Here is a 27152-nt window from a genome sequence, read left to right on the forward strand (position 1 = left end):
TTAAGGTCCAGACTATTCCCAGGCTCGAACTGACCACTGCGGTCATCTCAGTTGCCATGAGCAATATGCTTAAACAGGAGCTAGAATATGCAGACATAGAAGAGCACTTCTGGACCGACTCCCAAGTAGTTTTGGGGTACATTAACAACGAGGCACGCCGCTTTCACACGTTTGTGGCAAACAGAGTGCAGAAGATACATCTCAGCTCTACTCCTCAACAGTGGAGATATGTTCACACTAATGAGAACCCTGCTGACCATGCATCAAGGGGTTTAAACGCTGGTGAGATTCTTACATCCAATTGGTTGACAGGGCCAAGATTCTTATGGAAGAAGGATATACCTCCTGTGACAGATATTGACACAGCACTAATGACTGGAGATCCTGAAGTGAAACAGGCTCAGACACTAAGTGCAGAAACAACAGAAGTCACCCTCTCAGACCGCTTGTCAAAGCTGTCTTCGTGGTCTGGAGCTGTCCAAGCTGTGGCTCGCCTTGTTCGCCGAGCCAAAGGGGATAAGTCCATCAGTCACAGTACGGTAGCTGAACGAGAAGATGCTAAACGCATCATCATTAAAGACCTACAAAGAAACACCTATACAGGGGATATCAAGTTATTGAGCAAGGGGGCCCAGCTGTCACCTAGCAGCAAGCTGTATCATCTTGATGCCTTCCTAGATCAAGAAGGAATACTCAAGGTGGGAGGAAGGCTTTGCGATGCACCCCTACCCAGCTCAGTCAAACACCCAGTGATCATTCCTAAAGATCACCATATAACAAAGATGATCATCTCTCAATGTCATGAGAATGTCAAGCACCAAGGTAAGGGCCTTACAATTAATGAGATCAGATCACAAGGCTACTGGATTCCAGGAATGAGCAGAGCAGTAGCATCCCATGTGCATCACTGTGTGACATGTCGGAAGCTCAGGAGACCCACCGAAGAACAAAGAATGGCCGACCTCCCTTCGGAGCGTACAAATCCATCTCCACTCTTCGCATACTGTGGTATGGACTGCTTTGGTCCCTTTGTCACTAAACAGGGTCGGAAAGAACATAAAAGGTACGGCCTCCTCTTCACATGTTTCAGCTCCAGAGCTATTCATATTGAAATGCTAAATGACATGTCTACAGATGCCTTCATCAATGGCCTGCGCTGTTTCGTTGCATTACGGGGAGCAGTGCACCAAATCAAATGTGACCAAGGCACCAACTTTGTAGGAGCCAAGAATGAGCTGAAAAATGCCCTCAAGGAGATTGACGCTGATCGTCTGACAGTGTTCTTAGCTGAGAAGCAGTGTGACTTTGTCCTAAATGCGCCCCATTTAAGTCATGCAGGTGGGGTATGGGAGAGACAAATCAGAACAGTGAGAAATGTTCTTCGCTCAACTCTCTCACTCTCTTCTGACAGACTGGACGATGCATCACTGCGGACATTCTTTTACGAAGCTATGATGATCATAAACAGTAGACCACTAACAGTGGACAACCTAAACGACCCCAACAGCCTTGCACCTCTCACCCCTAATAACCTGCTTACTATGAAGTCTGTTCCAGCATTACCACCACCAGGCAGATTCATCAGAGAAGACATCTATGCAAGAAAAAGGTGGCATCATGTTCAGTACCTCGCAGAGCAGTTTTGGAGTCGCTGGCGTAGGGAGTATCTTTCCAACATTGCCACCAGGCAGCGCTGGCACAGAGCAAAGAGAAACCTGCGAGTAGGAGATATTGTGATGGAAAAGGCTGATGGTCTGCCTAGAAATGAGTGGCAGCTGGCCAGAGTTACAGAGACTACTACAGATAAAGACAGGCTTGTGAGAAGAGTCAAAGTATGCCTTGGTGACCGGAATCTGGAGAAGGATGGTCGTCGTCTCAACAAGCTGTCTGTCATTGAACGCCCAGTCCAGAAGCTGATCCTGTTGCTAGAGACCGTCTAACTGCTTCCAATAGCAACCAAGTGTATCCTTTTCATTATATTACTTAAATTCTAGCATTCATTCTCCATAGTATGGGCACTTTTCGTCCGTTTCTGAGTTAAAGGTCATTTTATTTAAAAATCATTTGTAATTTATATTTCTTAACGTCATACAAATCCCTCATGATTTGGTGGGAGTGTAAATGACCATTGAATCCCCAATCACTGAAGTAGGCCGTCATCTTTACCTCCAACCATAGGGGGCAGTGTTGCCATGGAATTCCTGAGAAAGGCTTTCACAAGAAAGGACTTCATTATTGAACTTGAACCAAATGTTACTTTGTTTTGGTTGACTAAATTCTCGCAGCATACTTAATGTGGACATTGTATTTTTATTTGTTTTATTAAGTGTACATTTTTTACCTCACATGCTTTTATTTTGAAGTCTAGAAAAGGAAGTGCAGCGGCGAGAGGCGGAAATGGAGTCAGAGGAGGAATCAGAGCGCGAAATAAGAAACGAGGATTCGAGAGGATTTGAAAATAAAAAGAAAAGGAAGAAGAGTAACTCAAGTGAATCCGGTCAGAAAGAGGAGAAGTATCTTGTTGGGATGATAGCTGTGACACAAACAGACGGCATTTTCAAGAATCCGCATGAAGTCGGAAAGTTTGTAGGAAGAAAGCTCGGAGATGTCAGATCGGTCAGGATAACAAGAAGTGGGATGGTTATCATTGAATGTGTGTCAAAGCGTCAGAGAGATAAAGCCCTGAAGATTCATGCGTTTGGAGATTATAGCAGTGTGGACTGCTTCCCACTCGGAGCAGAAGTAAAGAAGAAGGGGGTAGTAAGCGGCGTGCCACTGTCGGTGGAGGCCGAGGCATTTCGGGAGGTTGAAGATGTGTGTGAAGCAAGAAGGATGACAAGATTCAGAAATGGGGAGAAGGAGGACAGTAACTCAGTGTGTTTGACTTTTGAGGGGGAATTACCAGAGAGAGTGTACCTAGACTATGTGTGCTACAGGGTGAGGCCATATGAGAGAGCTCCTCTCAGGTGTTTCTGCTGTCAGGAGTATGGACATGTTGCGGCAGTATGTAGAGGAGGCAGAAGATGTGGGAGATGTGGGAAGGACGACTGTAATGTGGAGAAGTGTAATGTGGAGAAAGAGCAAGCAAAGTGCCTGCACTGCGAGGGAAACCACCATATACGGGATCAGCAAAATGTCCAAAAAGAATTAAGGAAATGAAAATGAATAAGATCAGAGCGGAAAAGGGATTGTCATTTGCGGAAGCTGTTAAGAGTATGGAGAGGAACGGTGAAAGGGTGGTAGTTCAAAAGGAAAAGGAGAAGAAAGGAAATGGAGACGAGCAAAACATCAGTATGGACAAGAAGCGATTTCTGGCATTTATTGCCACGGTTATAAACTGTGCGGCTGAAATGAAGGGGAAGTCAGAAAGGATTAAGATGGTACTGGATGCGGCAAGAAGATTCTTGAATGTTGTGGACATATCTGGAGAGGATCTGGATGTTACACTGAGGGAAGGAGTTGCAACAACTCAGACAATGGGGTCTGGGTTATAGAATTGACTATGGCATGGGATCACGTTGGGTGGACAATGTTTAAAGTTTAAACTGTGAAGCTGTTAAAATTCAGTAGGTGGCGGTAATGCGCAATTAGGGACGCCAACCGCCATAAAATACAACAGAAGAAGAAGAAGAAGAAAGAAGTGCAGCGGCACCCTGTGTTTACATTGGTGCACTTTTCACGTGAAGCGCCATTCTGATTTAACGTTAAGAGAGAAAGGATAAACCCTTCGTACTCACTGTACAAATGTTTGTTTTAAAAAGGTTTCTTTCTACATCTTAGCTCCTGGCTGAAGGGCACAAGCTCTTACGGTGTTTTTGGAAATTAAATTCTTTATAAACATCAGTTCCTGAGAGTAAAATGCATCTGTTCAGCCGGGAATGCTACAGTAGATTTCAGTGTTTTGAAACTGTAGATATCGATTTCCGAGCTGTCTTAAAGCTGAAAAAGAGATAAACGTTGATTACTAATAAGTTAATAAAAGAGAGTTAAAGGTAACAACATAATAATAATATCTCAGCTTCGTAATATTTAAATATTCAAAGTTTTTTACAACAAACATTTTGAGTCCAGTGTTTGTGAAACTAAATGACGCCATCACCAGGCTAATAAATGGCTTGGAAGCCCGAATAAAAGCTGGATATTTAATGGGTGCATTTTGTATAAAAAACACTTTATTATATCTATGAGGGAATTAGAAAAGTTAAGGAACGACGTTGTGAACTGTGTCTGCTACACCTGCGCCGTTGTTGTTTCTCGCCGGACACCATTTGTAGCTGCACCAAAACCCGGAACAACACCGTCCGTGCAAATGTGCAAAGGCATTCTGCGTAAAATCAGACCTGTGAGAAGAAATTAAAGATGTTTTACTGGATGGAGAGGAACAGTGGCGGCTCTGAGACACTCGACAGTCTCAGCAACATGTCTAAAGCGGAGATCCTGAGAGGAATCGTCACCGAGAAACTGACAACGGCCGCGCAGGAAATCTTAGCGGTTGTAGAGAGAACCGTAGCCGGTTACGAGGAGGAGGCTTCGGGCTTCAGGCAGGAGATCCACCGGCAGAGGAGGCAGCTGGAGCTTCTCCTGCAGCCTCGGGTCAAACTAGAGAGAAGAGGTCAGTGGGTGAATCAACTCTGAGTAATAAACAGCACCGTTACCTGCAGTCACGAACGCTCTGTTATGTAAAGTTGCGGAACTTAATTTAAAAAACAGCTAATTTAAAGTTTCTTTGCTCGCTGATAAACCTGCAGACGTCGGAGGACATGAAATGAACACTCACACACATGTTCATGATGTGGTTTACAAATCGGCGTACATCTTTTATTATAAAAAAATTTTGTAAATTAAGTCAGTTATCACTTTGGTAATCGGTTTACAGAAATCCTGAAATAACAGTGTTTGAGATCTGTTTACAGCTGCTATGTCAACAGTCATACTCTTTCTTTTGATTTTGATTGACACCACGAAGCCCTGATCCCAGATCTGGAAGGCCATGAGGTGGTGGTTGTGAGTGAGGAGGAGGAGGAAGAGGAGCAGCAGCAGCAGCAGCACACACAGCAGTCAGGTGGGCCTTCACACTTCTCTTTTTAAATGTGTTAATTAATTCAATTAAAGTTACTTACAAAACTAGAAAAGGCAAAGTTGTTTTTAAGTTAAGAACAGTTACAGGCGCTCGCCAGTGAAAGTTCACAGTTGAAGCGTTTGAAATTGTTGAAATACTGAAGGAAGTTAAAGTGGAAGTGCTGAAAGAAGTTGAGGCTTCATTTTAAGTGTAGGCACTGAATGAAGTTGCAGTGGCAATTGAAGTGAAAGTGCTGAAAGGATGTGAAGTGTAGGGAGGGCTGTCGCAGTGAAGGGAATTCCCCAGCAGTGATTTAGGGTGGCTCCACAGCATGGTATGCACTATTAACGCCATTTTCTTTTTGCAAATGACTTCATTTATGATAAATTAAGTAATTTCACCTACAAAATAAACAGTAAAACACAATAAAACATGACAGAAACTCGAACAGCTGGTATCGATCCATCCTTGTGCCTGAATCGTTACCGGCCCTCATATTGCTTGTCGAATTTTTGAAGGATTGATTGATTGAAGTGGAGTAAAATGTGTTTTGTTATATTTTATGTTTTTGTAACATTTTGAATGTGTGTTTTTTGGGGGTTAAACATTTAGCTGCACCTTATTTATAAACTGCTCTGCAAATTGTTTTTTTTTAATATTTAAAAATAAAATAAAAAAGTAAATTCCATGCACTAATACAGGGCTCAACAATAAGGATTGCCCGATTGCGGTAAGTAAAAAGCCAATACTTTATCAATACACCTGTTCAACAAACATAAACATGTTAAAAGCGATATTTGAATCCACTCTGTCTCATATGTTTTAGCTAGCTCGGCTAATAGCGGATTGTTACAAACAAGCTAAAACAAAGCTGCCTGTATGTAGTCTGACTGTTTAGCTTAGTTTGAGATGAATCTTAAAATTTCTTTCATAGAAAAGGTTTCAGTCGTAGTCGTCTGGACGCTGTTTTCAGAATCAAGACGTTTCGGCTCCCATCCGGAAGTCATTCTCAATTGTGAAAAAATGGGACGGGAACTAGAAATTTAAGCTACTCTGAGTTACATAAGCCCCGCCCTCAGGGAGGAGTCTACCTGAGTATCTGTTGATTAGCTAGTTTCACCTGAAACTGATCTAATTGTTTCCATGATGGCCCAGTAATCAGTAATCAGGCCTATTGTTTTCTGGCTGCACCTCCCTCATCACTGTTAAGTACCTGATTAGCATGTGATTGGCTTGACCACGGTGTTAACACACTGTGGTAAACTTTGGGCAGATTGAATCTCAGACCACCATTTCTGTTCAAAGAGGGGTTTTCTTTTTTCACAAAAATGGCTTCCTTGACTCCCCGTTCAAACCAACTCTTCTCTCTACACGTTAGAGACGTCTAAACGTCTTGATTCTGAAAACAGTGTCCAGATGACTACGACTGAAACCTTTTCTAGGATAGAACACTCCTGGACGAATGAGAGACTACGCCGTCTTAAAATTTCTCGTAGACTTCCTGTTGGCTGAGACAAAGCGGCTCCTCCTCCCTCCGCCAGGTAACTTACCTGCAGTGAGTCACAGCAGCAGCAGAGGGAGGACTGATACTGACTGATGTTCAGAAAGAATGAAGAACAGACTTCACTCCGTGTTTTGATCTCAGGAATATGATTTATTTTACTGACATTTCACATTTGTTTCCAGTCAGATATTATTGAGTTTGCATAGTGACGTTGCTGTTGTAAATATTCAGTTCTAATCCTGTTCTGAATTTATTCTTTTTTTGTTCTGATTCATTTACTTTATTTATAATGATTAATGAAAAATAACTTTAGTTGTTGTTATTTGATATCCGCTAATAAATAAAACAATTGTATAGTGGCAAGTAAAAATTTACTTAGGGCAAGTGAATAAAAACCTTAACGTTGAACCCTGAAAGAAAGAAATATTTAATGCATTGAGATATTAACTTAGAGCCAAAGCAATTAGTCGGTTAATCAATTAGTTGATCGACAGAAAATGAATTGGCAAACATTTTGATTGTTGATTTATCATTTAAGTAATTTTTTAAAGAATAAAATGCCAAATCACCGATTCTGTCTCCTCAAATGTGAATATTTGCTGGTAATTAACTTTTGAGTTTTGGATTCTGGGGTTTGGGAAGTTGTGATTGACACTTTTTAAAATTATTTTCTCACATTTTTATAGACCAAATCAGTGAATCGTGTATGTGACCTTATGCAGATGATGTAGTTTTACTGTACATGACGTTTCAGCCATCACACACCCAAAAATAAATTCAAAATGGGACTTTAGATGCACGCTCCAACTGTGTCCAGGTGTGGAGGACACTGGGAGCTTGGGCCTCCTGTGGTACGATGACGACGAAGAGGGTGATGGTGGAGATGAAGACCAGCAGCTGTCGGCAGGACCAGCAACGAGCTCCAGACAGAGACGAGATCTGAAGGACCCAGATTATCAAATACCATCAAGGTTACAAATCCCAGTAATACCCAGAGACTACAGCTTAGCCAAAAGTATGTGGACACCCCTGTGTTGTAAGATGGTTGTTATTAGCTAGCATGCTGTTAGCTGATGATGTTAGCTATTTGTTACTAGCTAGTATGCTGTTATCTGGTGATGTTTTTAGATAGCATGCTGTTAGCTGGTGATGTTAGCTATTTGTTACTAGCTAGTATGCTGTTATCTGGTGATATTATTAGATAGCATGCTGTTAGCTGGTGATGTTAGCTATTTGTTACTAGCTAGTATGCTGTTATCTGGTGACGTTAGCTAGATGTTATTAGATGGCATGCTGTTAGCTGATGATGTTAGCTGGTGATGTTACCTATTTGTTACTAGCTAGTATGCTGTAATCTTCTGTTAGCTGGTGATGGTAGCTATTTGTTACTAGCTAGTATATATTATAAAGAGTTCGGTCTAGACCTGCTCTATAGGAAAAGCGCAATGAGAACTTCTGTTATGAATTGGCACTATATAAATAAAATTGAATTGAATAGTATGCTATTATCTGGTGATGTTAGCTGGTGTTATTAGCTGGTTGTTATTAGCTAGCATGCTGTTAGCTGGTGTTATTAGCTAGCATGCTGTTAGCTGGATGTTGTAGTTCAAGTGACAGGAGATTTTATTTAGACGACAGTGTGTTTCCAACTTTGTGTCAACAGTTTGTCCGTTTTCCTGTTTCAACATGACACAAAGTGTGGAAGTGTGGAAGAACCTGACCGGTCTGCACAGAGGCCTGACCTCAAACCCATCCAACACCTTTGGGATGAACTGGAACTGGACTGTGAGCCAGATCTGATTACCCAACATCAGTGCTGGACCTCACTGACTCTCTGTATCTGGTGGAAAGACTGAAACCAGAAGAGTGGAGGCTGTTATAGTAGCAGATTAAGGAACATAGCTTTTGGAAAGAGATGTTTTACAATCACATATTGGTGTAATGTTCCAGTGTCCACGTACTTTTGGCCATGTTGTGTATATTTAACATGAATAAGTACAATATGTTCACTACAGTGACGAAGTCGACTTTAACCCATCAGAGGTGATGTAACTGTATTAAACAGTAAGCTGTATGTTATTTTGCTATTAACCTGCTAACAATCTTCATCCTGCAGGTTAATTTCCCCCAGCGGCCAGTCTGACAGGAGAAGGCTCGGAAGACCTCGGATCAGTGACACACAGAGACATCTAGATCTCAGGATCCGCATCCTGGAGGACTCGCGGACCGATGTGCTCTCGAAAAGGGGTACGTTTGAAAGACTGTCACTCTGCCGTGAAATATCCAATACATAATGATTGATTGGTGACTGACTTCATAAAGTGTCCGTACAGAGGCTTCTGTTGGAAAGATGAACTTAACCACGCGATTATTTTTTCTCTGTTTCAGTGTATAAGAAGTACCCGCTGCAGGAGCTGCAGTGTCCTCGTGGCCTGCAGGAGGCGGACTTCCTGGACCTGCTGAGGTCCACCTTCCCTCAGCTGGCTGCTGAGAAACCTTTTGACGTCTTCACATCCGACAGGACGAGGAGACTCCAGCCTCTGAAGGTAAAGACGCTGACACCAGAGGAGATCTACAGGAGCATCAGGCTGACTGGAGCCGGAAACTCTGCCCTCTACATCCGACTGAAGGTAGTTTGATTCAATTAAAATCATGCTGCAGGAGTCCTAAAACCCAGAAATTTGTTAGCATTTTTGCACTACCGGTTCCCTCGTCTCAAAGTTTATTTAAATGGGTTTTCAGTTAGATTCCATAAATATGGTCTGTGGTTAACACAAGCTTAAGAGATTTTCACGTTTTGTTCTATGACATAAAATACGTCACTCGGTGGTTGCTAACAACTAGCTAAATGAGATTATCTGGGACCTTAAATGTCATCACTCCAAACATGAAAACTCATCTACTCACTAGTCAGCCTTTACAGCCTTGTTGTGTTTATACTTGCGCTCTTGCAAACTATTCTAACTTAAATTTTCCAACTTTCCACAGCCATGACCACTAGCTAGATCAGGTCACGCTAAGGGGAAAGGCTTTTGTAGGAGAGGTAAGCACAAAATCAAATTACAAGTTTAGTGGTGGTGACATTCAAGGCATGTGACCGTGTTGTAGCCTAACACTAGCTTTTTACTTTGCATTTTTATGCTTCAGAAATCATAAAAGTGGTGAAGGTTATCTTGCTGAATAAAACGTTTAAGTATCATAATCCTTTGTTTAGTATTAAAGAAAAAAATCACCACGTCCTGCTCTCAACCGGTACCGATTTATCTTCAAACACAGGAACATTAGAAATAACTGTAAAACCTGATATACAGTGGTGTGAAAACGTGTTTGCCCCCTTCCTGATTTCTTATTTTTTTGCATGTTTGTCACACTTAAATGTTTCAGATCATCAAACAAATTTAAATATCAGTCAAAGATAACACAAGTAAACACAAAATGCAGTTTTTAAATGAAGGTTGTTATTTTTAAGGGAAAACAAAATCCAAACCTACATGGCCCTGTGTGAAATAGTGATTGCCCCCTAAACCGGTTGGGCCACCCTTAGCAGCAACAACTGCAATCAAGCATTTGCGATAACTTGCAATGAGTCTTTTACAGCGCTGTGGAGGAATTTTGGCCCACTCATCTTTGCAGAATTGTTGTAATTCATCCACATTGGAGGGTTTTCGAGCATGAACTGCCTTTTTGAGGTCATGCCACAGCATCTCAATAGGATTCAGTTCAGGACTTTGACTAGGCCGCTCCAAAGTCTACATTTTGTTCTTCTTCAGCCATTCAGAGGTGGACTTGCTGGTGTGTTTTGGATCATTGTCCTGCTGCAGAACCCAAGTTTGCTTCAGCTTGAGGTCACGAACAGATGGCCGGACATTCTCCTTCAGGAGTTTTTGGTAGACGGCAGAATTCATGGTTCCATTTATCACAGCAAGTCTTCCAGGTCCTGAAGCAGGAAAACAGCCCCAGACCATCACACTTCCACCACCATATTTTACTGTTGGTGTGATGATCTTTTTCTGAAATGCGGTGTTACTTTTACGCCAGATGTAATGGGACACACACCTTCCAAAAAGTTCAACTTTTGTCTCGTCAGTCCACAGAGTATTTTCCCAAAAGTCTTGGGGATCATCAGACGAGCCTTAATGTTCTTTTTGCTCAGCAGTGGTTTTCGTCATGGAACTCTGCCATACAGGCCATTTTTGCCCAGTCTCTTTCTTATGGTGGAGTCATGAACACTGACCTTAACTGAGGCAAGTAAGACCTGCACTTTGGATGTTGTTGTGGGGTCTTTCGTGACCTCTTGGATGAGTCGTCGCTGCGCCCTTGGGGTCATTTTGGTCGGCCAGCCACTCCTGGGAAGGTTCACCACTGTTCCATGTTTTCGCTATTTGTGGATAATTTCTCTCACTGTGGTTCGCTGGAGTCCCAAAGCTTTAGAAATGGCTTTATAACCTTTTCCAGTCTGATAGATCTTAATTACTTTCTTTCTCATTTGTTCCTGAATTTCTTTGGATCTTGGCATGATGTCCAGCTTTTGAAGATCTTTTGGTCTACTTCACTTTGTCAGGCAGGTCCTATTTAAGTGATTTCTTGATTGAGAACAGGTGTGGCAGTAATCAGGCCTGGGTGTGGCTAGATAAACTGAACTCAGGTGTGATAAATCACAGTTATGTTTTAACAGGTGGGGCAATCACTTTTTCCACACAGGGCCATGTAGGTTTGGATTTTGTTTTCCCTTAATAATAACAACCTTCATTTAAAAACTGTATTTTGTGTTTACTTGTTTTATCTTTGATTAATATTTAAATTTGTTTGATGATCTGAAACATTTAAGTGTGACAAACATACAAAAAAATAAGAAATCAGGAAGGGGGCAAACACTTTTTCACACCACTGTATGTTTTGACTGCTTTGCTCCTATCGACCTTCTTCAACTAACTTCAACGATTAATTGATCTAAGCCATCAACCTGTCTCTTAGACCCCATTCCGTCTAGGCTGCCTAAAGACGTTTTACCCTTAGTTAGCACTTCTTTACTGGATATGATCAATCTGTCTTTATTAACAGGCTATGTCCCACAATCCTTTAAAGTAGCTGTAATTAAACCACTTCTTAAAAAGCCCACTCTTGATCCAGGGGTTTTAGCCAGCTATATACCTATATCTAACCTTCCCTTTCTCTCTAAGATCCTTGAGAAAGCAGTCGCCAATCAGTTGTGTGACTTTCTAAATAACAGTAGTTTATTTGAGGATTTTCAGTCAGGGTTTAGAGTGCATCATAGCACAGAGACAGCACTGGTGAAAATTACAAATGACCTTCTAATTGCATCAGATAATGGATTGTCTTTGTACTTGTCTTGTTAGATCTTAGTGCTGCGTTCGACACCATTGACCATCACACCCTTTTTCAGAGACTGGAACATGTAATTGGCGTTACAGGAACCGCACTAAGCTGGTTTAAATCCTATCTATCAGATCGATCTCAGTTTGTACATGTTAACCGTGAGTCCTCCGTGCACGCCAAAGTTAGTCACGGAGTTCCACAAGGTTCTGTGCTTGGACCGATTCTATTCACCTTATATATGCTTCCTCTAGTATTATTAGGAAGCACTCCATAAACTTTCATTGTTATGCAGATGATACCCAATTATATCTATCGATCAAGCCAGATGAAACTAACCAGTTAGCTAAACTCTGACAAAACTGAAGTTATTGTACTTGGCCCCAAATACCTTATCTGCCTTTAGACACATTATCTAAAGATATAGTTACTCTAGATGGTATTGTCCTGGCCTCCAGCAGCACCGTAAGGAACCTCTGAGTTATTTTTGATCAGGATTTATCCTTTAACTCTCACATGAAACCAACTTCAAGGACTGCCTTCTTTCATAACATTGCAAAAATCAGACACATCCTGTCTCAAAATTATGCTGAAAAACTAGTCCATGAATTTGTTACTTCTAGGCTGGACTATTGCAATTCCTTATTATCAGGCTGCCTGAATAAGTCCCTTAAGACTCTCCAGTTGATCCAGAATGCTGCAGCACGTGTACTGACAAGAACTAGGAAAAGACATCATATTTCTGCAATATTAGCTTCTCTGCACTGGGAGCTAGAGCCTTCAGTTATCAAGCTCCTCTCCTGTGGAATCAGATCCCAGTTTGGGTTCGGGAGGCAGACACCATCTCCACATTTAAGAGTAGGCTTAAGACTTTCCTCTTTGATAAAACTTATAGTTAGGGTTGACTTGGGTGAGTCCTACCATCCCATTATTACTACTTCCAGGTTGGCCTACAAAAATACGTCATCCCTACAGCCCTCTGTATCAATGAAAACAAAGGTTTTTTTCCAAATGTAATTTGATGAAGATGGGGTAGTTTTAGTCTTGTCTGTTTTTTGGGGGAACAAACGTTACAGACCGGAGAGGATCCCCAGACCAGCAGCCAAGACCTTCATCCTCTACAGAGACAAGATGATGCCACCAAAGATTCTCCATCCAGCTCTGCCACGATGTCAGCTGATGAAACACAACCTTTCACCGGGTAAATAAATATATCTGCTCACAGATCCGAGCACGACAATCAGGTTTAGTTTTCTTTCAGAAAAAATTTCAACAAATTTCTTTAAAAAATAACACATACTGTACTTGGCTCATAGATGGCTACAGGATGATTGTGTATTGACAAAACATTGATGTTTCAGGTTATTGTCTCCCAGAGATTCGTCTGAGAGGAGGCGGCGTGGCAGACCTCGCCTCGGAGAAGAACCGACTCACCACTTCCTCAAAGTCTGCATGCTGGAAGATTCCCAGTCAGACGTTCTCTCAAAAAAAGGTGAAGATGAAAGATGTAATTCTGAATGGACTAAATGTTGAGTGTGTTGGATGGATGGATTGTTGTTTAAGGATAATCTGGAACTCCTGGTTTCTTTTTCTCTTTCAGTGTTACTGAAATCCTCCATACAGGAGGTGAGGTGTCCTCGTGGCCTGCAGGAGGCGGACTTCCTGGACCTGCTGAGGTCCACCTTCCCTCAGCTGGCAGGAGACAACAAACCTCTAGACGTCTTCAAGTCCGACAGGAGCAGGAGACTCCAGCGGCTCAAAGTGAAGACGCTGACACCGGAGGAGATCTACAGGAGCATGAAGTCCACCGGGGTGGAAAAGACGCTCCTCTACATCCGACTGAAGGTAGTACTATCCATTTCTTATACCACATACATGTCCCTGCTCTGTTTTTCTCTTCAGCCTTTTTTTGTAAAAAGTTATCATGTTTCCTTAAAAACATCATCTGGGAACAAACTCTTGCAGACAGGAGAGGAGGAGGAGGAGAAAGAAGAGCTCCACCTTTTACAGAGAAACCACGATGGCACCAGTGATTCTACATCCACTGCTGTGGTGATAAAAAGTGATGAAGCCGGGCTCAGCTCAAGGTAATTTCAAAAGAACTGCAGATTTGTTTACACAACCCATAACAAAAAAACTTTTGACTATGTTCCTTTGATTTTTTTTATTTTATTTTGTTTTTTAACAATTACGACCAAGACATTTTACAGTGTAAAAATAAACTTGTCAGTGCTCTCTGGTAAGGCTGTCACTTGTTATTTGAAATTCATTGTATGGGTTGTGTTCGAATGAATTGTGACACTATTTCAAAACCTTGGCCTCTATGGCATTTCTGTACTTCAATTTCTTGTCATTTATCGGCTGACACTGATAAATATGAAATGAGCTAATATCTACTCAGTATGTTTCAAACATATATATTAAAGGGGGCCTTTGGAGGTTACATGTTTACGCTCAGTGTTATTCCCCAAACCACATTGTGGTCTAATAAACATGTTGAATACATTTCCCTCCTCAAAACATTTGAAAGCTGATTTATTTTTTTTTTTTGTTGATATCTTAAACCTGGCATTAATCCATGTTTACTAGCTGGCAGTCCTCTTCTTCTTCCCTGCCTTTATTGATGCATTGCTGCGTCACCTGTGGATCAGAGGACTAGTGTGAAACCATTTGCTGGACTGTGTATTGCAACACTCGTGCTCAAGATAAACAAACAGAGAACCTTTAAATGTCATAATTTCTAATGCAGTATTTCATGTTCAGATTTGGCCCAGATTAATGGGAGCATGGCCGACTCTTAGACACTACATATATCTACAACATACTCACAAAGTAATGTTTAATTTTTCCTCCACAGCAGCCCTGTTCAACATGTGGACGTTCTGTCCAGCAGCTCAACATCACAGCAACAGGACAAAGAGGAAGCTGATGATGAAGATGCTGCTGAGAGCCAAGTGGACTCCAGCGATGGAGATGACGCATTTGATGGAGACGACGACTGGAAACCCGATCCTGAGCAGCAGTCGTCAAAGATGAGGCGGAAGCGAGGGGCCAAAACGTCTGGTGTGCCGGAGAAGTTGATTGCGAACAAAAAAACGCCCTGTAAAGTCTGTGGAGTTTGGTACAGGATACTGGGCAGTTTGATCAAACACGCCTGGAGTCACGTGGAGGAACCACAGTGTGTCTGTGGAGTGTGCGGAGAGCATTTTGTATCTGTGGACGAGTTAAAGGGACATCTTAGAAATTATCAAAAAACTCACGACTGTTCATATTGTGGAAAGTCTTTCTTCACCATCACTGGCCTCAACTCCCACACCACACTACACACAGGAAACAGGCCATTTAAATGTGATGTTTGCCACAAAACCTTTGCTCACATGTCCACCTTGAGCGTTCACCGTTGGGTCCACGTGGCAGATAAACCACACAAGTGTGATATTTGCCCGAAAGCGTTCGGTCTGAAGGCGCAGCTCAGAGCTCACAGCAAGGTGCACACAGGTAGAGACAAGTACCACTGCAATGTTTGTGGTAAATCTTTCTACGACCTGCGATCTTTAACCCGCCACAAGACGACTCACTCGGGGGAGAGGCGTTACGGCTGCGAGGTTTGCGGGAAGCGTTTCAAACTTCCCGGCACGCTGAAGTCACACGAGAAGATCCACACCTCCAGAGACCGGCCGTACCTCTGCCACATCTGCTGCAAAACCTTCCTGTCAAACTGCGGTTTAACAACTCACATGAAAACACACAGCAACGAGAGGCCGTTCATCTGCGTCACATGTAGCAAAGGCTTCATATCCAACGGCGAGCTGAAGGCGCACATGCGCGTGCACACCGGCGAGGCGCCGTACGGCTGCTCGGACTGCGGTCGCTTCTTTAAACGCAAGACTCACCTGACCAACCACGTGAGGAGCCACCTGGGCATCAAACTGTTTGTCTGCGGGGTTTGTGGGAAAGCGTGCTCCCGCCAAGAACACCTGACGGTCCACATGAGGACCCACAACGGGGAGAGACCGTACCAGTGCACTGTCTGCGACAAAGCCTTCACTCAGAGCCACTGTCTGAAAACACACATGAGGAGCCACCAGGGGGAAGAAGACCCGTTCCTGAACGCACCCACGTCCTGAGGGGGCGAGGTATCGAACCTTGACAACATCATGTGTCCCTAACACACTATTCTTTGATCACACTATTGCTGATATAAAATCTTTTTCCAGTTTTTATTAAGTTCTTTAAACAGCTGCTTGTGTTTAGACATTTAATATTTGAGAACGTTGGCTTCTTTGGTTAAATGGTAAAAAAAAAAAATCCTCAAAGTAAGTCAGTGAACAAAATGTTCTAGTACCAAAATTGAAGTACTAACAAACGATACCAGAGCCGAACATATTGTGATGTGATTTTTGTTTTTGCTGAGGTCTGGAGAACCACCACGATGCTTCATTTATTTACTGGTATGTTGTGACACATTTTACCTTCATCAAAACATTGCAGCTGCTGCGATTTATCGTTCAGCCCTACTTTTTGATTTAAACAAAAATTCATTATTAAATTAGTCAATCAACAGTTTTTTAACCATTTGTTATCGAAATTCAAGTATTGTATTTGCGTTAGTATTTTAGATTTTCAAGCGATACCCAGGCCTACTTTTCAATAGGAAAGTAAAATCAAGACGTGCTGAAACAATCAATTAGTCGATTATTAAAATTATTTTCTGTCAATCAATCATTTGTTGCCAGTAAGCCATCATTCTCATTTACTACGTTTGTGTTTTACATCATTGTAAAACTAAAGATATTTGAGATTTGGCCAAAACAGTGACATTTTATAGACTAAATGATCAACAGACAAAATCATCTGTTGTAGCTCAAAAAAAAAGTTTTAGTCTGATTATTAGGAGTTGCCTCTGTTGTGCTGATTCCAGGGTCGTAGCACTGAGCAGTCCTGTACTGTATCTGATCTGGCAGCTTTGTAAGAAGTAGAGCCGTGTTGTACTTCATGTCGTATTTACTGCTTTCAGCTCATGTAAAGTCCACTCTTGTAAACATGAGTCCTTGTTAAACTTTGTTGTGTAGAAGGTGACGTCGTGGTGGCTTTTCATGAAGATTAAATCTCAAATGCTAACTGTACAGTGGTATATTTCTTACATTTTTACTTGATTTCTTGGAGTCTTAGTTTAATGTTTCCACTGCTGCCATGAAACCTTCTGTTTTTAATGTTGCATTCAGGGTAAATGGGATGTTTCCTCAAACTGAGTAGTTTTAAATGGACTTAATTAGCCCTTAAACTCCGTGTGATAATTCCTACAAAATGTTTTGGTATCTTGATGAATGTGACAACAGAACAACTCCAAATCCCATGTGCTCCTGAATGCAGCATATGGTGCCTTAAAGTGCATGTTATTATTCAACTATTAACAGCAAGTATCCTGGTTTTACATTTTTACTTCTGCAACAAAATTAAGCGCATACTGCTTACATACTGTACTTCACTGTAAAAAAACAAAAACAAAATGTGGGCCTGCTTGTTTGCTATGCTACATGTGTGACCAAAATAAACTACATTCTGTGAAAAATATGTAATTTTTTGTAGCAAACCACAGTGTCTGTAAAAACTTTCGACACCCCCTTGGACTTTTTTTAAGATGTACTTTTTTGTACTGTACTGACACCCAGAGCTCCTATCAGTCACATGTTGGTGGTTTCTGATCTGTTCCTGACACTTGTCTCTACAGAACAACTGGAAGCCTCTCTTTTGTACGTACAGTCAGGGTGACGGTCAGGGCAGCTCCAGCATGTCGTGTTCGGCCAGGATTCGCTGAGTTTGCGCGTGCACCTGCGTCAGGGCGTGGATGATGATGTGCAGGACGGGCGTGGCCTCCCGCTGGCTCTGCACACACACCAGCTGCAGGAAGTACTGTCTGTCCGGGAGAGCGAGGAAGACGAACTCTGCAGCCTGACGGAGCATCCAGGGGTGGTGGGGGGCCAACGCCACATTGTAGGCATCTCTGAGGGAAGTACACGAAATTTTGATTGAGGGTTTTTCGATATGCTGTCATGAGTGTAATTTTATGTCCTGATACAGTACATTTTCTTAAAGTTAAATTGAAACACATTAATTGGTAGGCAATAACCAGATAGGGATGTCTGTTTTTCATGCTAGCAGCTCTGCGAGGCTATACTTTGGCACAGCAGTGCTTCGAGCTAAATGCTAAGATCAGCATGCTAACATACGAGTGTTTAGCATAATGTCTAACATGTTCACCATCTTAGTTTAGCGTGTCAGCATGCTAACATTTGCTAATTAGCAGTAAACACAAAGTACAGCTGAGGCTGGTGGGAATGCCGTCAGTTTTGCTGATAAACCAAAGTATTGGACAAATTAAAATTTTGACCTGATGACTTCAGATATTTCAGTATGGACCAAAGTTACGATCCCTTCAGCCACACTGCTAGCATGACTAAAAATCAACGTACTTCATTACATTGATGCAGAAACACTTCACTATTAACTGCTCGCTAACCGCTCGCTAACCCCTCCCCCGAACAGTGATCGTCCAATCATAGCTTAGCAACAGTAACTAGTCACGTCAGGTGTGTCAGTATATTTCTAACCTTTAACCTTTACAATTCCATGACTGGGCAACTCCGTCTACTGACGCAGATCATGTGATACAATCAAAAGCTCCAAAACAGCTATTAATGGTCCCTGAGATGAGGTTTATGAACTTTCTCAGTAAAAAAAAAAACCTTCATCACCACACACTGAGCAGTTCAAACTGAGGAGACGTTCGTCTGTTGTCTGACAGTGTGACTGGTCCTTGAACACACCGTGTGCCTGTCAGTGAGGAAGTACCTGCTCAGCTCTCCAGGTGTTTTGTATCGTCCGTCTGCATCCGGTCCTTCAGCCAAACCCTCCAACATCAGCTTCAACCACAGCAGAGATCGATGCAGCCGCAGCAGCGTCCTGCAGCCCGAATCTGTACGACGGGAGAAGTCAACCATGCCCGCTTTTAACTCCACCTCCATCATGGATCGAACCGAACGATACGCCTCAAGAGCAAAATTTGGAAAATCAGCTGTAAATTTCATCACTTCATATCATCCAGCCATGTTTTTGCAACATGTCAATACACTCAACTCTCACCCCGTTGTTGAGTCCAAATGATGCTGGGGTTTGTAGTCCAGCATGGTCAGGCGGATCGGGTTTCCCATGAGCCTCTGTACTGTGTTTGAGTGACAGCTGTCGTATCAGTACAACCTTTTCCTTCACCTTCTGAGAAAATAAACTGACCACAGTCCCGAGAGACTCCATGAAACTGAAAAAGAGAAACAAGATTTCATCTCATCAGAAATTAATCTGTTAGCATGTCCAGCTAACTAGCTTACTACCTAGTAGAAGTAATCTAGTGCCTCCCAACTATTACTTTGTTGGGTTACAGGTTACGTAAAAATGTAAATAAAAAGCGTTCACGACTGGAACATCGACTGTGTGGGAGCCTCTCCTGGATGCTATCAGAGTTTAAGCTAACGTAAGCAGCTCTGTCCTGCTCTTTATTAGATTTGGGGAAGTTTATACTCTATCCAACGTTTCCCAAGAAAACATTACGTTCGCCTAACGCATCGCTTAGTCCTCATCCTAAAAGTCTTTACTCTTTAGTGTTAAAAGTGAAAACATACTTTTTAAAACTACAAACAAGTACACAACACTGATTAACGTCCAAAAACTAAAGTGCAAAATTGACGAATCACCCTTTTATGGTGGGTTATGTGATGGACTATTTCTTGGTCCAGACCAGTAACTTCCTGGAATCTCCGCTGGTTGCCTGGCAACTGCTCAGAGCTAAAACAAGTCTGACACATAACGGCTTATTGTTGTCCTTAAACTTCGGTTAGTACAGATAAAATAAGCAAGATATAACGTGTTAATTAGCTTCAGCTTTAGAGGTGCTGGTACATGGATTTTGTTACCTTTGGACAGAGCCAGGCTAGCTTTTTTGTTCCTGTTTCCAGTCTTTATGCTAAGCTAAGCTAATCAGCTGCTGGCTGTAGCGCCATATTTACTGTACAGACATGAGAGTGGTATCAATCTTCTTATCTAACTCTCAGCAAGAATGTTGATAAGTTTATCTCAAAATGTTTAACTATTCCTTTAAAAAAGTGTTTTTATGTGCGTACTTGAGGAGCTGGTCCCAACTCTGCAGGTACGGCTCCAGCAGGATATCATCAGCGTCTGCCAGGCTGGACTTTAAATACAGCAGCAGACGCCAGGCCTGAAACGATTGGCCAGGACACTCCTGGATGAGGGGCGTGGCTTCGACGGGCTCCGCCCACTCCCCTGGAACCAATGGAGGCTCAGGCTGTAAGAAAAAATAAACTAAAAGTTTTTATCTTTTACACTGTATAACTCAATACACATAAACATCCTTCTTTATCTCCTGAATTATTTTGTATTAATCTACATTGTTTTAAAGGCACTCTTTTCATTCCATGTATTTTAACTTTTTTTGTGTATTAATTTTATTATTTTTATTTATTTTACTCTGTTTATGTATTTGCTGAGGCAACATGTTTTTGACCAACCTGCACTGAATTAGAGAGAGATGAGTACTTGTACTTCTATCTTTGTGAGGACCAGAGTTTCAGACCTCAGGAGCAATGACGTGTTTGTAAAGTCAGGACAGTTTTTGAAAAAGTGAGGTTTGTTCCTAACCTCTTCAAAAAGCTGTTTAAGGTTTCAGACTTGAGACGGTGTAGTCCCTCATTCGTCCAGGAGTGTTCCATCGTAGAAAAGGTTTCAGTCGTAGTCGTCTGGACACTGTTTTCAGAATCAAGACGTTTCGGCTCCCATCCGGAAGTCATTCTCAATTGTGAAGAAATTGGACGGGAATTGGAAATTTAAGCTACTCTGTGTTACATAAGCCCCGCCCTCAGGAAGGAGTCTACCTGAGTATCTGTTGATTAGCTAGTTTCACCTGAAGCGCCGTGCATTTGCATCTAAAAGCTACAAACCGCACATTTGAAGACAGCGAGGTGAAGATTCGAAGTAGAGAGAAGAGTTGGTTTGAAAGAGGAGTCAAAGAAGCCATTTTTGTGAAAAAAGAAAACCCCTCTTTGAACAGAAATGGTGGTCTGAGATTCAATCTGCCCAAAGTTTACCACAGTGTATTAACACCTTGGTCACGCCAATCACATGCTAATCAGGTACTTAACAATGATGAAGTAGATGCAGCCAGAAAACAATAGGCCTGATTACTGATTACTGGGCCATCATGGAAACTATTAGGTCAGTTTCAGGTGAAACTAGCTAATCAACAGATACTCAGGTAGACTCCTTCCTGAGGGAAGGGCTTATGTAACTCAGAGTAGCTTAAATTTCCAATTCCCGTCCCATTTCTTCACAATTGAGAATGACTTCCGGATGGGAGCCCAAACGTCTTGATTCTGAAAACAGTGTCCAGGTGACTACGACTGAAACCTTTTCTATGTTTCGGACTTGGTTAAAGTCAGAATCTGGTTTAAGGCCCTGAAATTCTCTCAATCAGCTACTTACTATGACCAATGTAGTCTGACATTAACACAACATTTTCTGCCAAAGCTACAAGAGTTTCGGTTATTTTACTTTAGAGATTTCTAATTCTATTTTCGTCCTTGCATTTCTCGTTGGTTTGAAGTGGGCGGGGCTCTGTTGGAAAAAACAAATCAATTGGTGAGTTTTTGAGTGTTAAACTCTTAATTGATTGTTGCATATTTGATAAAGAATAGAGACGATAAATACTGATTTTAAATAAAGTATTCAGGGGTTAGAGAGTGTGTTACTGTATGTCAGTGAGAGTCCTCACAAGGATAGAAGTACACATTTCTGTGTGTGTGTGTGTGTGTGTGTGTGTGTGTGTGTGTTAGTCCTACTGTTAGGCGGTAAAAACATGGCTGCCAGGCGCTGCCACAGTCTCTGACTCCAACCTGAGCTAAAGAGAGACAGAAACAAAACTTGTTTACAACTTCACAGTGAGTCTTAGTCACAGTATTAATACCTTCTGAGTTTTCATTAACGCAACTATGGTTAACGCTTTATTTATTAATGCTTTACGGAGCAGAAATAAGCCAAATGTCCATAAAATATTTTCATAATACTGCTCTATCCTGCACACACTTTATGTCCTGCACTTGCTTATTGCACTTCTGGTTCGATCTAAACTGCATTTCATTGCCTTGTACTTGTACATGTGTAATGACAATAAAGTTGAATCTAATCTAATAATACTGTATAGATTAAATCAACTTTTGGGTTTTCTGGTTGAGAGTGTGAAGTTTGGTTTTTCAGTCCGCCACTTTGGTCAGGACTGAAATATCTCAACAGCTATTGGATGGATTGCTATGAAATTTGGCTCACACATTCATAGTTCCCAGATCAGTCCTGCTAACTTTCCTGCTAACGCCTGACTTTTCCTCCAGCGCCACCATGAGGTCAAATGACATCAGCCTCACCTGTATTTTGTGTTACACTTTGTGTTATACAACTTGTCATGTTCAAGGCTGAATTACAAAACAGGCAACTGCTCCGTGACCCCAAAGGGCCCAATATTCATTATGCGTCAGTTTTTTAATCATAATTTGATTAACTAGCAAATTGGTTTGAGAATATACACCATTAAAGCACAATATTGACACAAGGCCCTCAAGGCAGGTCCTGATTTTGTCGCCATCATGTGTGTCTCTCTTGTACAGGGGCCCTGTGTCAAAATTTACATGGTGCATATTCTTAAATAAATTACCACAAACAAGGGGCCTGCAGCTCATGTTTGCCCCAGGCCTATTACTATTATTATTGTTGTCATTTTTGTTAGAATTAGTTTTTAAATTCCCATAATTGCATGGAAAACATGGCACTGACTCCCATCTGCCTCCCTCCCTAAATATGATTTAAAAATATAATAATTAAAAACAAAAAAGCAAGAGTAAGCTCTACATGTAATCACCACTAGGGGGCGCATGTGAACATTTCCCACCCAGTAGTATGAATCAAACACTTTGTAATAGAAACCAACATGGCCGACATTCAGTGACGGAGGAAACTCACGTAGCCAGAAGGAGCTGATGAAGAGGAGCAGAGCCAACATGGCCGACAGCAGAAGGTAGCGAAGCAGCATTGTCCGTCTGAGGAAAACCATGGTGACCACGACACACACACACACACACACACACACACACACACTCTCCCTTTAAGGCCTCACTTTCTTTCACGCACACAAGTTAAAACACACACACATTGTTTACAAGCCGCCGCATGTCATCACATGTTCGCTGGCTCTCTCTCTCTCTCTCTCATCGGGGTTAAAGGTCGTTTGTTCACTCACTCCCACAGTTACAGGGCGTACAAACACACACCCAACTCAGGACGACCTTTGCACTTTACCTTCGTCCTGCGGGAGCTTATCTCAGCCTGTTTTATCACACACACACACACACACACACACACAGTGACATATTTCATGTATTTTGTGTTTCTCAAGGGACTTCCTGAAGCCGGCTGCTGGGAAATCCTAATTTGGGCAAAAGGGCGGAGCCTGACTGAAACTGCGGTCATTCTGTCATATCTGAGTTATTGTAATTAACAGTTTCCAACTTATAAATATTGTTCACATAAATATCCAAATAGGAATGATGACTTATTAAAACCTCTGATATATACGACTTGGCGACCAATAATACAGAAGTGCCTGAAAATCAAATAAACATGGACGCCTCATTTCAGCCAGCGTACTTTGTTCAATGTAATACAGAGCCGAAGCTTTGAAAACACCATTTTAAATCCCATTGACATTTGTAATAATGTTAATAACTAAAAATCCAGCCAGACTTTCTCAACAGCATGTCGTGTGGTTCACTCCGTGTTAGGATAAGGATGGTAATTTATCATATATTGTCAATGTACTTTTAACCCTCACATGACCAACCCTGTAATCATACAACCATCTTGAGCTGTCTGATGGCATGAACATTAACAAATCGTAAACATGGGAATCTTTCAAATCTCTACCATCCATCTTATATGACATGAAAGCGGCATAAGGCAAGCAAGCAGCAAAGACCATTAAAGCTGCACTTGTCACTTATCAATATTTTTATATTAAGAATCGATGTGTGTAATATGAAAGGAGTCGCTTGAAGTGACAAACTTTCAGAGATATATCACCAACTCTGCAGCACCGCTGAGCTTTTTAGCCTCTTTTAGCTGCTAGTTTCGGTTTTGCGGCACACTTCTCAGCTAAGAACTTTATGAATTTTTTAGCAAAAATGACATTTAGAGTGAAAATAGGAAATGAGTTCATGCGTAAAACACTGTAGAAGAGTTGTAGGTTTTCCCGTTCACTTCAGTACAGTTTGAGTTTACTTTTGAAGCAGCATCTAGTGGACATAAGAGGAACTGCTGCGTAAGTCACTTCAGAGATTGTAGCTGCTTCACCAGACTTCTTTTAGCCATCGTCATTTTCAGTCGACGGAAGCTGTGGTAGCAGTCACTATCTGCTGTTGACATCAGAGACTGTTCAACCATCCAACAAGCACTTCGGTTGAGGCATACTGACCCTTCACTTCCACCATCAGAAACAGAAAGCTTTATTGCTGGAAGAACAGCGCCCTCTGCCTGTAGTTCAGTAAAACGATCGAGCAGGTGGTTCATTAATGACACAAAAGTCTCCAGAACTGATGAGAAAATGATTTATTGATGGTAAAATGACACATGTAGCACCTTTAAGGTCTATAAAGATGTTAAAAGACGCATGATAGATTCACTTTTCCATCAACAACTCTAACACATTTGATTGATGTCTTTGGTGTATGAGTAAATGTATCTTGTGCTTGTGCAAATATACTTGTGCATATGTGTCTGCTTGTGCTTATTTTTAAAGGTAAAGCTAAAGAGTAAGGGTTTCATTGAATCTTAAGGTAAGAACAAAGGTTTTGTATGATTTCAGTACAAGAATTAAGGTAAAACTTGCTAATACTTTTGGCTTTAAGTAAAAGTAAAGCTGTGTTGGGGAGGCTTGAGCTTTAAGTTAAATTTGATTTCTAGGTTTAGTTTAGATTCAGGTTCTTGTCAAAAATAGAGTAAGATCAGAAGACTTTATGAAAGAAATATTTTTGAACAAGTCCTTAATTCTACTGTAATAAAGGGTTGCGTTAAGGGACATTAAGGGTTTCAAGATGAGAGAGGATAAAAGATTTTCTTCATACAGTGCAAAAAAATGGGTTTGTGACACATTTAAGAGAACTAAAGGGTTTAGTTGAGGGATTCAGACAGAATAAGGGACCGTGAAGGAAGGATCAAGGTTTTGGTAAGTCCTGACTCAGGACAATGTTTAACTTTACACCTGCCTGACGTGTTTTCTTCCACCTTAAAAGTCAGTAAGACGATTGCGAGTTCATATTTTCAACATTTTTTCCTCAACGACTTTTATAAACTCTTGAGTGACAGAGTTGTGGGAGATGGTGGATCACTGGTTTTGTAAGAAGGGTATTTCAGCTGTTTGTGCGTGTATGTGTGTGTGCGCTTGTACATCTATCTTTGTGAGGACCAGAGTTTTAGACTGTGGGAGTGAAGACATGTTGGCCAGTCGTCTGTTATTCAAAGGGCTTGGCGTCTGTCCCAATACCCACACCTGAGGTGCTGAGCATTCACGACATACGGGGCAGGTATGTGCAGTTGCGTATTTATGTTCAGAATAATCAACTGATGGATGTAGTACATTTTCTATAGTTAAATCTGAAACTTGTAATATGACATCAGGATAAATGATCCATGTGATGGAGATTTAAACCTGCAAGCTCAGCAAACTGCAAACTGAAGAGAAAAATCTTAAACAGGTTAAACACGTACAGGCTGATTCCCACTTCCTTTGTGGTGTTTTATTCAACATTAATGATGTTCCAGATACAGTAGATGTCCATCCTGTCTGTCCTCAGAATCAGCAGCTGTCAGTACTTTCTCTCTGCACAGCATGCGTTTTTATCTCCTCATCTCCACAGGGTCATGGTGGGTTAATTTCAGCTCTGTGATATTCTGTTTCAACAAAATTAGAAAACACTGGATTTGCAAGGTAAAAGCCTCCAGGCAGCGTAACAACCAGTGTAAATGCTGCATAAATGCATAATGCAGCCTCACTCTCACTGCTGGACGCTATGTCCCTGTTTTCCATACAGTCTGTTATTTAGTTGAACTATTTAAAGTAAAAAAAAAAGGCTATATCTTCTGCACCATTCATTTGCTAGGGCCAGTTGTGTTCAGCAGCTTCTCTAAACTTCTAGCTGAGGTGAAGTCACACAGTCATGTCAGGATACTTAATTAGAAAACCAGATATATGTTTATCCTTCAAACTCACAATGTTCTTCGTACTTGAACACGCCAGAATAATTTGTCCACAAGAACATAAACAGAAATTGTTAAAATTATTTTTGATCACAGATCATTTAAAAGGGTAAAATTATATTTCCACTATGTTTCACTCTGGCTAGAGGCCTCCTTTCCCGCGCTAATGATTCACAATCCACCAGGTCTTCAGAGCTCAGTGTGTCCCACAGTTCAGCATGACCAACCAATGCAGTTGTTGGCAGAAATTAGTCTATAAGTTAGTTTTACCACAGATAGGTTTCACTTACTATAGAACTTCTATTCTTTGTACTATGATATCACATACCTGACAAAAAGATTAAATATTCTTTTATAGACAGTACGGGCCAACGTGCTTCCACATAACTTGATTTAATTGCTTTATTACTTGTATTACTCCTTAAAGCTCCTGTTGTTTAGAATTAAATAAAACCAACTAAGCGTCTGAGCTCGATTAAGTCATGTATATCGGTGAGCCATGTTAATCAAGAATGTCCTAGTGAACTCTGATAAACCTCCACTCGCTTGAGGTCTTAAATTACAATTACTGGAAATACGTCACAAAAGACGGCACGTGACTGCTCGCAAATACCACAAATGTGGGTGTTGGGACAGACCCTCGGCTTTAGGGTTAAGGGTAGAATTAGGTTTTGGGCCATGGAATGCATAATGTTAATGAAGGTCCTCACACATATAGAAGTACAAACAGATGTGTGTATGTTGAGGTCAGCAGAATCCTTCAGCTTTAACCTGCAAGACGTCACACAGCCCAGGACGCTGCTGAAGAGCCTGAGGAAAAAACACACACACCATTAGTAATCTAGTATGTATGGATACATAATGAAAGTCTTAGTTTTGCGGTGTAACACC

At 41.5% G+C, this 27152-nt stretch overlaps 3 protein-coding genes across 11 annotated transcripts in view; 1 reads left to right on the forward strand and 2 right to left on the reverse strand.

Moving 5' to 3' along the window:
• Positions 1–17469, forward strand: part of LOC122870095 (zinc finger protein 37-like) — a 59538-nt gene extending 42069 nt beyond the window's left edge. For 3 of the 8 annotated variants that reach the window (XM_044183845.1, XM_044183842.1, XM_044183844.1), the window contains 6 exons: positions 8952–9193; positions 12956–13098; positions 13259–13389; positions 13498–13742; positions 13863–13984; positions 14755–17469. In XM_044183845.1, coding sequence (XP_044039780.1) covers positions 8952–9193; positions 12956–13098; positions 13259–13389; positions 13498–13742; positions 13863–13984; positions 14755–16024 — 2153 coding nt within the window. In that variant the 3' untranslated portion in view covers positions 16025–17469. Of the gene's footprint in view, positions 1–4224; positions 4613–4966; positions 5063–6555; positions 6601–7380; positions 7535–8679; positions 8811–8951; positions 9194–12955; positions 13099–13258; positions 13390–13497; positions 13743–13862; positions 13985–14754 lie in introns of those variants that run through there. The other 5 variants (XM_044183849.1, XM_044183850.1, XM_044183846.1 and 2 more) reach the window with 5 other exon arrangements.
• LOC122870231 (ceramide-1-phosphate transfer protein-like) lies at positions 6693–23286 on the reverse strand. Of its 2 annotated transcripts, none has more exons than XM_044184262.1 (7): positions 22974–23286; positions 21803–21861; positions 20072–20253; positions 19041–19212; positions 18750–18946; positions 17659–17901; positions 6693–7502 (listed from the first exon to the last, which is right to left on the reverse strand). In XM_044184262.1, the coding sequence occupies exons 1-6, from the start codon at positions 23062–23064 to the stop codon at positions 17673–17675; spliced, it is 930 nt and encodes a 309-aa protein (XP_044040197.1). In that variant the 5' UTR covers positions 23065–23286; the 3' UTR covers positions 6693–7502; positions 17659–17672. The 2 variants fall into 2 exon arrangements, with proteins under 2 accessions (XP_044040197.1, XP_044040199.1); XM_044184264.1 differs by lacking the exon at positions 6693–7502 and adding an exon at positions 14449–14537.
• A 1313-nt stretch (positions 23287–24599) lies between these two features.
• LOC122870107 (F-box only protein 41-like) overlaps positions 24600–27152 on the reverse strand; it is a 49335-nt gene continuing 46782 nt past the window's right edge. The window contains 1 exon segment of the mRNA XM_044183897.1: positions 24600–27071. Within this exon segment, the coding sequence (XP_044039832.1) occupies positions 27009–27071 (63 nt within the window). The 3' untranslated portion in view covers positions 24600–27008.

Source organism: Siniperca chuatsi, linkage group LG22, assembly GCF_020085105.1.
Source record: "Siniperca chuatsi isolate FFG_IHB_CAS linkage group LG22, ASM2008510v1, whole genome shotgun sequence".
Classification (NCBI taxonomy): domain Eukaryota; kingdom Metazoa; phylum Chordata; class Actinopteri; order Centrarchiformes; family Sinipercidae; genus Siniperca; species Siniperca chuatsi.

What these genes read in the sequence shown, in the direction of transcription:
- LOC122870231 (XM_044184262.1), bottom strand. Translation starts at nt 23,064, where the DNA reads ATGGTTTTCCTCAGACGGACAATGCTGCTTCGCTACCTTCTGCTGTCG. An exon ending in CATGTTTTTACCGCCTAACA is followed by an intron (nt 20,254 to 21,802) that starts GTAGGACTAACA and finishes TTTTTCTTACAG; the next exon opens with CCTGAGCCTCCATTGGTTCC. An exon ending in CATTTGGACTCAACAACGGG is followed by an intron (nt 18,947 to 19,040) that starts GTGAGAGTTGAG and finishes TTTGCTCTTGAG; the next exon opens with GCGTATCGTTCGGTTCGATC.